The following is an 11,540-nucleotide window of genomic DNA, read 5'->3' as shown; positions in this document are numbered from 1 at the left end:
ACCAGTGTGAGCATGGATCCAATACACTTCACCTTGTTTTACTATCACCAGTGTGAGCATGGATCCAATACACTTCACCTTGTTTTAATAATATCACCAGTGTGAGCATGGATCCAATACACTTCACCTTGTTTTAATATCACCAGTGTGAGCATGGATCCAATACACTTCACCTTGTTTTAATAATATCACCAGTGTGAGCATGGATCCAATACACTTCACCTTGTTTTAATAATATCACCAGTGTGAGCATGGATCCAATACACTTCACCTTGTTTTAATATCACCAGTGTGAGCATGGATCCAATACACTTCACTTTGTTTTAATAATATCACCAGTGTGAGCATGGATCCAATACACTTCACTTTGTTTTAATAATATCACCAGTGTGAGCATGGATCCAATACACTTCACCTTGTTTTAATAATATCACCAGTGTGAGCATGGATCCAATACACTTCACCTTGTTTTAATAATATCACCAGTGTGAGCATGGATCCAATACACTTCACTTTGTTTTAATATCACCAGTGTGAGCATGGATCCAATACACTTCACCTTGTTTTACTATCACCAGTGTGAGCATGGATCCAATACACTTCACCTTGTTTTAATATCACCAGTGTGAGCATGGATCCAATACACTTCACCTTGTTTTAATATCACCAGTGTGAGCATGGATCCAATACACTTCACCTTGTTTTACTATCACCAGTGTGAGCATGGATCCAATACACTTCACCTTGTTTTAATAATATCACCAGTTTGAGCATGGATCCAATACACTTCACCTTGTTTTAATAATATCACCAGTGTGAGCATGGATCCAATACACTTCACTTTGTTTTAATATCACCAGTGTGAGCATGGATCCAATACACTTCACCTTGTTTTACTATCACCAGTGTGAGCATGGATCCAATACACTTCACCTTGTTTTACTATCACCAGTGTGAGCATGGATCCAATACACTTCACCTTGTTTTAATAATATCACCAGTGTGAGCATGGATCCAATACACTTCACTTTGTTTTAATATCACCAGTGTGAGCATGGATCCAATACACTTCACCTTGTTTTACTATCACCAGTGTGAGCATGGATCCAATACACTTCACCTTGTTTTACTATCACCAGTGTGAGCATGGATCCAATACACTTCACCTTGTTTTACTATCACCAGTGTGAGCATGGATCCAATACACTTCACTTTGTTTTAATAATATCACCAGTGTGAGCATGGATCCAATACACTTCACCTTGTTTTACTATCACCAGTGTGAGCATGGATCCAATACACTTCACCTTGTTTTAATAATATCACCAGTGTGAGCATGGATCCAATACACTTCACCTTGTTTTAATATCACCAGTGTGAGCATGGATCCAATACACTTCACCTTGTTTTAATAATATCACCAGTGTGAGCATGGATCCAATACACTTCACCTTGTTTTAATAATATCACCAGTGTGAGCATGGATCCAATACACTTCACCTTGTTTTAATATCACCAGTGTGAGCATGGATCCAATACACTTCACTTTGTTTTAATAATATCACCAGTGTGAGCATGGATCCAATACACTTCACTTTGTTTTAATAATATCACCAGTGTGAGCATGGATCCAATACACTTCACCTTGTTTTAATAATATCACCAGTGTGAGCATGGATCCAATACACTTCACCTTGTTTTAATAATATCACCAGTGTGAGCATGGATCCAATACACTTCACCTTGTTTTAATATCACCAGTGTGAGCATGGATCCAATACACTTCACCTTGTTTTAATATCACCAGTGTGAGCATGGATCCAATACACTTCACCTTGTTTTAATATCACCAGTGTGAGCATGGATCCAATACACTTCACTTTGTTTTAATATCACCAGTGTGAGCATGGATCCAATACACTTCACCTTGTTTTACTATCACCAGTGTGAGCATGGATCCAATACACTTCACCTTGTTTTAATATCACCAGTGTGAGCATGGATCCAATACACTTCACCTTGTTTTAATATCACCAGTGTGAGCATGGATCCAATACACTTCACCTTGTTTTACTATCACCAGTGTGAGCATGGATCCAATACACTTCACCTTGTTTTAATAATATCACCAGTTTGAGCATGGATCCAATACACTTCACCTTGTTTTAATAATATCACCAGTGTGAGCATGGATCCAATACACTTCACTTTGTTTTAATATCACCAGTGTGAGCATGGATCCAATACACTTCACCTTGTTTTACTATCACCAGTGTGAGCATGGATCCAATACACTTCACCTTGTTTTACTATCACCAGTGTGAGCATGGATCCAATACACTTCACCTTGTTTTAATAATATCACCAGTGTGAGCATGGATCCAATACACTTCACTTTGTTTTAATATCACCAGTGTGAGCATGGATCCAATACACTTCACCTTGTTTTACTATCACCAGTGTGAGCATGGATCCAATACACTTCACCTTGTTTTACTATCACCAGTGTGAGCATGGATCCAATACACTTCACCTTGTTTTACTATCACCAGTGTGAGCATGGATCCAATACACTTCACCTTGTTTTAATAATAGGCCTGGGCCCCTCCTCTTGGGGGCGGGGCAACATGTTCAAAAACAGAGAGTACAAACGGGACTTTTGTGTTCACTGATCCTTTGTTTTAGTTTCCTTATGGTTTTGCCGACACGGCGGGCCGCAGGGACACGGCGGGCCGCAGGGACACGGCGGGCCGCAGGGACACGGCGGGCCGCAGGGACACGGCGGGCCGCAGGGACACGGCGGGCCGCAGGGACACGGCGGCCCGCAGGGACACGGCGGGCCGCAGGGACACGGCGGGCCGCAGGGACACGGCGGGCCGCAGGGACACGGCGGGCCGCAGGGACACGACGGGCCGCAGGGACACGGGCCGCAGGGACACGGGCCGCAGGGACACGACAGGCGGCAGGGACACGACGGGCCGCAGGGACACGGGCCGCAGGGACACTGTAAATTGATACACATGTGTGGACGCACATGTTATAATGCTCTTAATAAAGAACTTTTTTCCAGAGTGAGGATGTTGGAAGTGGTTCGTTTTTACAGTGCATCGTGGGTAGTTTCCACACCTGTAGTTTGGGTGGGTGTGTTAAGTCTAAACATACTATTACACGGTGTATAAACATACTATTACACGGTGTATAAACATACTATTACACGGTGTATAAACATACTATTACACGGTGTATAAACATACTATTACACGGTGTATAAACATACTATTACACGGTGTATAAACATACTATTACACGGTGTATAAACATACTATTACACGGTGTATAAACATACTATTACACGGTGTATAAACATACTATTACACGGTGTATAAACATACTATTACACGGTGTATAAACATACTATTACACGGTGTATAAACATACTATTACACGGTGTATAAACATACTATTACACGGTGTATAAACATACTATCACACGGTGTATAAACATATTACACGGTGTATAAACATACTATTACACGGTGTATAAACATACTATTACACGGTGTATAAACATACTATTACACGGTGTATAAACATACTATTACACGGTGTATAAACATACTATTACACGGTGTATAAGTATAGTATTACACGGTATATAAACATACTATTACACGGTGTATAAGTATAGTATTACACGGTATATAAACATACTATTACACGGTGTATAAGTATAGTATTACACGGTGTATAAGTATAGTATTACACGGTGTATAAACATACTATTACACGATGTATAAGTATAGTATTACACGGTGTATAAACATACTATTACGCGGTGTATAAGTATAGTATTACACGGTGTATAAACATACTATTACGCGGTGTATAAACATACTATTACACGGTGTATAAGTATAGTATTACACGGTGTATAAGTATAGTATTACACGGTGTATAAGTATAGTATTACACGGTGTATAAACATACTATTACACGGTGTATAAGTATAGTATTACACGGTGTATAAGTATAGTATTACACGGTGTATAAGTATAGTATTACACGGTGTATAAGTATAGTATTACACGGTGTATAAGTATAGTATTACACGGTGTATAAACATACTATTACACGGTGTATAAGTATACTATTACACGGTGTATAAGTATAGTATTACACGGTGTATAAGTATAGTATTACACGGTGTATAAGTATAGTATTACACGGTGTATAAGTATAGTATTACACGGTGTATAAGTATACTATTACACGGTGTATAAGTATAGTATTACACGGTGTATAAGTATAGTATTACACGGTGTATAAGTATAGTATTACACGGTGTATAAATGTACTGAAAAAAGTGTCAAAAACTATTGCAATTTTATACAAATTGCAGTATATTTTGAACAAAAATGCCTTATATTTACTTTACTGTTCTCTCATTACTCCATATTTAACATATGGTATTGAGATCTGGGGAAACACATACAAAACTAGAACCAAACCAATTTTCATTCTACAAAAAAAGCCCATTAGACGGATCCATCCTGCATCTTATAACTCGCCGAGTCACTCTGTTCATTCAATCTAAGCTTTTAACATTTTATGATTTGGTAGACCTGTATACTGCTAAATTTATGTATTTAGTTAAATGTAATCAAGTCCCTACATCATTGAGGATAAAGTTTACCCAGAGGGAAAGTAAATATAATTTAAGGGGAACGTGTATATTTGACAGACCTTATGTGAGAACAACGCTGAGGGAACATTGTTTGTCAAGTAAAGGAGTTAAATTATGGAACAATTGTTGCGATGAATTAAAAAATGCCATTTCTTTATTTCTGTTTAAAAGGATCTTTAAGGAAACAATCATAGAAAAATATTTAGCAGAATGAAAATGCAGCTTTGTTATAAAACCTTGAATGCTTGTGGAGGATACTGTGAGCAGACTGTCCAGTATTATGTAGTGTCCAGTATTATGTAGTGTCCAGTATTATGTACTGTCCAGTATTATGTACTGTCCAGTATTATGTAGTGTCCAGTATTATGTACTGTCCAGTATTATGTAGTGTCCAGTATTATGTAGTGTCCAGTATTATGTAGTGTCCAGTATTATGTAGTGTCCAGTATTATGTAGTGTCCAGTATTATGTAGTGTCCAGTATTATGTAGTGTCCAGTATTATGTAGTGTCCAGTATTATGTACTGTCCAGTATTATGTAGTGTCCAGTATTATGTAGTGTCCAGTATTATGTACTGTCCAGTATTATGTAGTGTCCAGTATTATGTAGTGTCCAGTATTATGTACTGTCCAGTATTATGTAGTGTCCAGTATTATGTACTGTCCAGTATTATGTAGTGTCCAGTATTATGTACTGTCCAGTATTATGTACTGTCCAGTATTATGTAGTGTCCAGTATTATGTAGTGTCCAGTATTATGTACTGTCCAGTATTATGTACTGTCCAGTATTATGTACTGTCCAGTATTATGTAGTGTTGTTTTTGCTGATGAACTGTGGGTTATGAACTATAAAATGTCCACCAATGTTGAGCGTTTGAGAGAAGGGTCGGCACAATAAGCTTTGGCTTCTGCTACACCTGGTCAAAAAACATGAATGTATCTCGAATTTAGTTTTGTGCTTGAATGTTGAGCACCTTTTGTTTTGTTTTTGACCAAACCACAATAAATAAATAAATAAACATACTATTACACGGTGTATAAGTATAGTATTACACGGTGTATAAACATACTATTACACGGTGTATAAACATACTATTACACGGTGTATAAGTATAGTATTACACGGTGTATAAACATACTATTACACGGTGTATAAGTATAGTATTACACGGTGTATAAGTATAGTATTACACGGTGTATAAACATACTATTACACGGTGTATAAGTATAGTATTACACGGTGTATAAGTATAGTATTACACGGTGTATAAGTATAGTATTACACGGTGTATAAACATACTATTACACGGTGTATAAGTATAGTATTACACGGTGTATAAGTATAGTATTACACGGTGTATAAACATACTATTACACGGTGTATAAACATACTATTACACGGTGTATAAGTATAGTATTACACGGTGTATAAGTATAGTATTACACGGTGTATTGTAGGAGAAATGAAGGTTCTCTTTTGTCTTAGTCTTTGTGAGAAAAGAATGATGATGAAATGTGAAGTTTCGATGTAACTGGCTCAAACAGCACACGTGACTGACAGGATTTGAACCTTTTAAAATCATTATGTTTGAATGACTTTGTGCACACATTCTTCGACTAAACTGGCCTTAGTGACTCCTCAGTCAGACGGTTATAGAATAAAAGCAGGAGTGAAAGCGATTGTCCGAGGCCCTGAGTCCTCAGGGGCCCTCAGGGGCCCTCAGATCCCTCTTCAACTTTCTCTTGACATTTCCCTGAGGACAAACGGAGCCTCGGGGCCAAACTAAAGCAGGACAACGTCACTGTGCGCTAAGAGCTAAGAGCTAGCTTTGGAGCTAATCCCGGGGTCCTGCGGGTCTGGCCTGAGTCTGCCTGTCTAAAACACGGAGACTGCGCCTTGTTTGTGTGTCTGCAGGGGGCGCTGTGCAGGTGACCCCTGAAGCGGCGTGGTCTGAAGCTAGGTGCTAACACCCCGGTAGCTCTGTCCGGCCCCCGGTAGCTCTGTCTGCGGCGCACAGAGGGATGTCTACGACCTCCAGAGTGGTGCTGGGAGTCTCCGTGGTCCTGACACTGAGCATCGTCACCGGAGTGCACCTTAAACAGGCCTGGGACCGAGAGGTGAGCGGGACGTGGGAGCGGAGCTAACGAGGCTAACAACAAGGCTAACAACAAGGCTAACAACAAGGCTAACAACGAGGCTAACAACGAGGCTAACAACGAGGCTAACAACGAGGCTAACAACGAGGCTAACAACGAGGCTAACAACGAGGCTAACAACGAGGCTAACAACGAGGCTAACAACGAGGCTAACAACAAGGCTAACTACGAGGCTAACAACACAACTAACAATAAGGCTAGTGGTGCGTTCCAGTCCTCAAAGGTTGAACCGAGTTCCTCTTGTAAAGTTACACACACAGTTACACAGAGTCACACACACAGTTACACAGAGTCACACACACAGTTACACAGAGTCACACACACAGTTACACAGACACGTGTGCTCTACAGCGCCTCCATCAGGGCGTGTGTGTAATGACACGTGTGCTCTACAGCGCCTCCATCAGGGCGTGTGTGTAATGACACGTGTGCTCTACAGCGCCTCCATCAGGGCGTGTGTGTAATGACACGTGTGCTCTACAGCGCCTCCATCAGGGCGTGTGTGTAATGACACGTGTGCTCTACAGCGCCTCCATCAGGGCGTGTGTGTAATGACACGTGTGCTCTACAGCGCCTCCATCAGGGCGTGTGTGTAATGACACGTGTGCTCTACAGCGCCTCCATCAGGGCGTGTGTGTAATGACACGTGTGCTCTACAGCGCCTCCATCAGGGCGTGTGTGTAATGACACGTGTGCTCTACAGCGCCTCCATCAGGGCGTGTGTGTAATGACACGTGTGCTCTACAGCGCCTCCATCAGGGCGTGTGTGTAATGACACGTGTGCTCTACAGCGCCTCCATCAGGGCGTGTGTGTAATGACACGTGTGCTCTACAGCGCCTCCATCAGGGCGTGTGTGTAATGACACGTGTGCTCTACAGCGCCTCCATCAGGGCGTGGTGAGGGACGTGGAGCGGCTTCAGAGGAAGAAGGAAAACCTGCGTATTTTAGAAGAACAAAGAGAACTGACCCGAATCCTGCAGCGAGACCAGGACCAGGACCAGGACCAGGACCAGGACCAGGACCAGGACCAGGACCAGGACCAGGACCAGGACCAGAGCCGGGACTAAACCAGGTGAGAGCCTAAACTAAACCAAGACTGTATCTAGTCTAAAGCCGGTCTGTGTTTCAGGATGGACGGTCTGGAGGAGGGTGAGGTTGAGGGTGAGACTCTGCTCATGGTGGAGTCGGACTCTGTGGATCTGTCCCAGGACCAGAGCGGAGACTCTGTGGTCTCTGACGTGGACCAGGGACCGGACCAGGACCAGGACCAGGAGATGGGCTTCTGCTGCGAGCGCTGCCACAAGTGGATCACCACAGGTCAGTTTAGTCCACGAGAGAGTCGTCTGCACATGCTCAGTGAAGGAGAGTCGTCCTGCACGTGCTCAGTGAAGGAGAGTCGTCCTGCACGTGCTCAGTGAAGGAGAGTCGTCCTGCACGTGCTCAGTGAAGGAGAGTCGTCTGCACATGCTCAGTGAAGGAGAGTCGTCCTGCACATGCTCAGTGAAGGAGAGTCGTCCTGCACGTGCTCAGTGAAGGAGAGTCGTCTGCACATGCTCAGTGAAGGAGAGTCGTCCTGCACGTGCTCAGTGAAGGAGAGTCGTCCTGCACATGCTCAGTGAAGGAGAGTCGTCTGCACATGCTCAGTGAAGGAGAGTCGTCCTGCACGTGCTCAGTGAAGGAGAGTCGTCCTGCACATGCTCAGTGAAGGAGAGTCGTCCTGCACGTGCTCAGTGAAGGAGAGTCGTCCTGCACGTGCTCAGTGAAGGAGAGTCGTCCTGCACATGCTCAGTGAAGGAGAGTCGTCTGCACATGCTCAGTGAAGGAGAGTCGTCCTGCACGTGCTCAGTGAAGGAGAGTCGTCCTGCACGTGCTCAGTGAAGGAGAGTCGTCCTGCACGTGCTCAGTGAAGGAGAGTCGTCCTGCACGTGCTCAGTGAAGGAGAGTCGTCCTGCACGTGCTCAGTGAAGGAGAGTCGTCTGCACATGCTCAGTGAAGGAGAGTCGTCCTGCACGTGCTCAGTGAAGGAGAGTCGTCCTGCACGTGCTCAGTGAAGGAGAGTCGTCTGCACATGCTCAGTGAAGGAGAGTCGTCTGCACATGCTCAGTGAAGGAGAGTCGTCCTGCACGTGCTCAGTGAAGGAGAGTCGTCTGCACATGCTCAGTGAAGGAGAGTCGTCCTGCACGTGCTCAGTGAAGGAGAGTCGTCCTGCACGTGCTCAGTGAAGGAGAGTCGTCCTGCACGTGCTCAGTGAAGGAGAGTCGTCCTGCACGTGCTCAGTGAAGGAGAGTCGTCCTGCACATGCTCAGTGGAGGAGTCGTCCTGCACATGCTCAGTGAAGGAGAGTCGTCCTGCACATGCTCAGTGAAGGAGAGTCGTCCTGCACATGCTCAGTGGAGGAGTCGTCCTGCACATGCTCAGTGGAGGAGTCGTCCTGCACATGCTCAGTGGAGGAGTCGTCCTGCACATGCTCAGTGGAGTCGAGTCGTCCTGCACATGCTCAGTGGAGTCGAGTCGTCCTGCACGTGCTCAGTGGAGTCGAGTCGTCCTGCACATGCTCAGTGAAGGAGAGTCGTCCTGCACGTGCTCAGTGAAGGAGAGTCGTCCTGCACGTGCTCAGTGAAGGAGAGTCGTCCTGCACGTGCTCAGTGAAGGAGAGTCGTCCTGCACGTGCTCAGTGAAGGAGAGTCGTCTGCACATGCTCAGTGAAGGAGAGTCGTCCTGCACATGCTCAGTGAAGGAGAGTCGTCCTGCACGTGCTCAGTGAAGGAGAGTCGTCTGCACATGCTCAGTGAAGGAGAGTCGTCCTGCACGTGCTCAGTGAAGGAGAGTCGTCTGCACATGCTCAGTGAAGGAGAGTCGTCCTGCACATGCTCAGTGAAGGAGAGTCGTCCTGCACGTGCTCAGTGAAGGAGAGTCGTCCTGCACATGCTCAGTGAAGGAGAGTCGTCTGCACATGCTCAGTGAAGGAGAGTCGTCCTGCACGTGCTCAGTGAAGGAGAGTCGTCCTGCACGTGCTCAGTGAAGGAGAGTCGTCTGCACATGCTCAGTGAAGGAGAGTCGTCCTGCACGTGCTCAGTGAAGGAGAGTCGTCCTGCACGTGCTCAGTGAAGGAGAGTCGTCCTGCACATGCTCAGTGAAGGAGAGTCGTCCTGCACGTGCTCAGTGAAGGAGAGTCGTCCTGCACGTGCTCAGTGAAGGAGAGTCGTCCTGCACATGCTCAGTGAAGGAGAGTCGTCTGCACATGCTCAGTGAAGGAGAGTCGTCCTGCACGTGCTCAGTGAAGGAGAGTCGTCCTGCACGTGCTCAGTGAAGGAGAGTCGTCCTGCACGTGCTCAGTGAAGGAGAGTCGTCCTGCACGTGCTCAGTGAAGGAGAGTCGTCCTGCACGTGCTCAGTGAAGGAGAGTCGTCTGCACATGCTCAGTGAAGGAGAGTCGTCCTGCACGTGCTCAGTGAAGGAGAGTCGTCCTGCACGTGCTCAGTGAAGGAGAGTCGTCTGCACATGCTCAGTGAAGGAGAGTCGTCTGCACATGCTCAGTGAAGGAGAGTCGTCCTGCACGTGCTCAGTGAAGGAGAGTCGTCTGCACATGCTCAGTGAAGGAGAGTCGTCCTGCACGTGCTCAGTGAAGGAGAGTCGTCCTGCACGTGCTCAGTGAAGGAGAGTCGTCCTGCACGTGCTCAGTGAAGGAGAGTCGTCCTGCACGTGCTCAGTGAAGGAGAGTCGTCCTGCACATGCTCAGTGGAGGAGTCGTCCTGCACATGCTCAGTGAAGGAGAGTCGTCCTGCACATGCTCAGTGAAGGAGAGTCGTCCTGCACATGCTCAGTGGAGGAGTCGTCCTGCACATGCTCAGTGGAGGAGTCGTCCTGCACATGCTCAGTGGAGGAGTCGTCCTGCACATGCTCAGTGGAGTCGAGTCGTCCTGCACATGCTCAGTGGAGTCGAGTCGTCCTGCACGTGCTCAGTGGAGTCGAGTCGTCCTGCACATGCTCAGTGAAGGAGAGTCGTCCTGCACGTGCTCAGTGAAGGAGAGTCGTCCTGCACGTGCTCAGTGAAGGAGAGTCGTCCTGCACGTGCTCAGTGAAGGAGAGTCGTCCTGCACGTGCTCAGTGAAGGAGAGTCGTCTGCACATGCTCAGTGAAGGAGAGTCGTCCTGCACGTGCTCAGTGAAGGAGAGTCGTCCTGCACGTGCTCAGTGAAGGAGAGTCGTCCTGCACGTGCTCAGTGAAGGAGAGTCGTCTGCACGTGCTCAGTGAAGGAGAGTCGTCTGCACATGCTCAGTGAAGGAGAGTCGTCCTGCACGTGCTCAGTGAAGGAGAGTCGTCCTGCACGTGCTCAGTGAAGGAGAGTCGTCTGCACGTGCTCAGTGAAGGAGAGTCGTCCTGCACATGCTCAGTGGAGGAGTCGTCCTGCACATGCTCAGTGAAGGAGAGTCGTCCTGCACATGCTCAGTGGAGGAGTTGTGCTGCACATGCTCAGTGGAGTCGAGTCGTCCTGCACATGCTCAGTGGAGTCGAGTCGTCCTGCACATGCTCAGTGGAGTCGAGTCGTCCTGCACATGCTCAGTGGAGGAGTTGTGCTGCGCTGCTTTTCTCGTGGTGTAAATGGAGTTTCATGTTGGATCATGACTTTGGTTTATTCACTTTACAGAGTTTTTTCCGGGTCGTGCAGCTCGTCACTGGAGCCTCAGCTCTGATTGGC

At 46.1% G+C, this 11,540-nt stretch overlaps 2 protein-coding genes across 3 annotated transcripts in view; both read left to right on the top strand.

The window, feature by feature from the left end:
• Nucleotides 1-6,579: 6,579 nt before the first annotated feature.
• pet117 (protein PET117 homolog, mitochondrial) lies at nucleotides 6,580-8,078 on the top strand. The gene is made up of 3 exons (XM_072459723.1): nucleotides 6,580-6,802; nucleotides 7,721-7,914; nucleotides 7,972-8,078. The coding sequence occupies exons 1-2, from the start codon at nucleotides 6,707-6,709 to the stop codon at nucleotides 7,907-7,909; spliced, it is 285 nt and encodes a 94-aa protein (XP_072315824.1). The 5' UTR covers nucleotides 6,580-6,706; the 3' UTR covers nucleotides 7,910-7,914; nucleotides 7,972-8,078.
• The window catches only part of kat14 (lysine acetyltransferase 14), a 21,819-nt gene continuing 18,103 nt past the window's right edge, over nucleotides 7,825-11,540 (top strand). For both annotated transcript variants that reach the window (XM_072459722.1, XM_072459721.1), the window contains exons 1-2: nucleotides 7,825-7,914; nucleotides 7,972-8,159. In XM_072459722.1, the coding sequence (XP_072315823.1) occupies nucleotides 7,973-8,159 (187 nt within the window). In that variant the 5' untranslated portion in view covers nucleotides 7,825-7,914; nucleotide 7,972. The remainder of the gene's footprint in view (nucleotides 7,915-7,971; nucleotides 8,160-11,540) is intronic.

This window comes from Eucyclogobius newberryi, unplaced genomic scaffold (genome assembly GCF_026437365.1).
Source record: "Eucyclogobius newberryi isolate DKJ021-1_F unplaced genomic scaffold, fEucNew1.0.hap1 SCAF_260, whole genome shotgun sequence".
Classification (NCBI taxonomy): Eukaryota; Metazoa; Chordata; class Actinopteri; order Gobiiformes; family Gobiidae; genus Eucyclogobius; species Eucyclogobius newberryi.
Note: the sequence above shows the minus strand (reverse complement) of the source record. Positions and strands in the feature narration are given on the sequence as shown.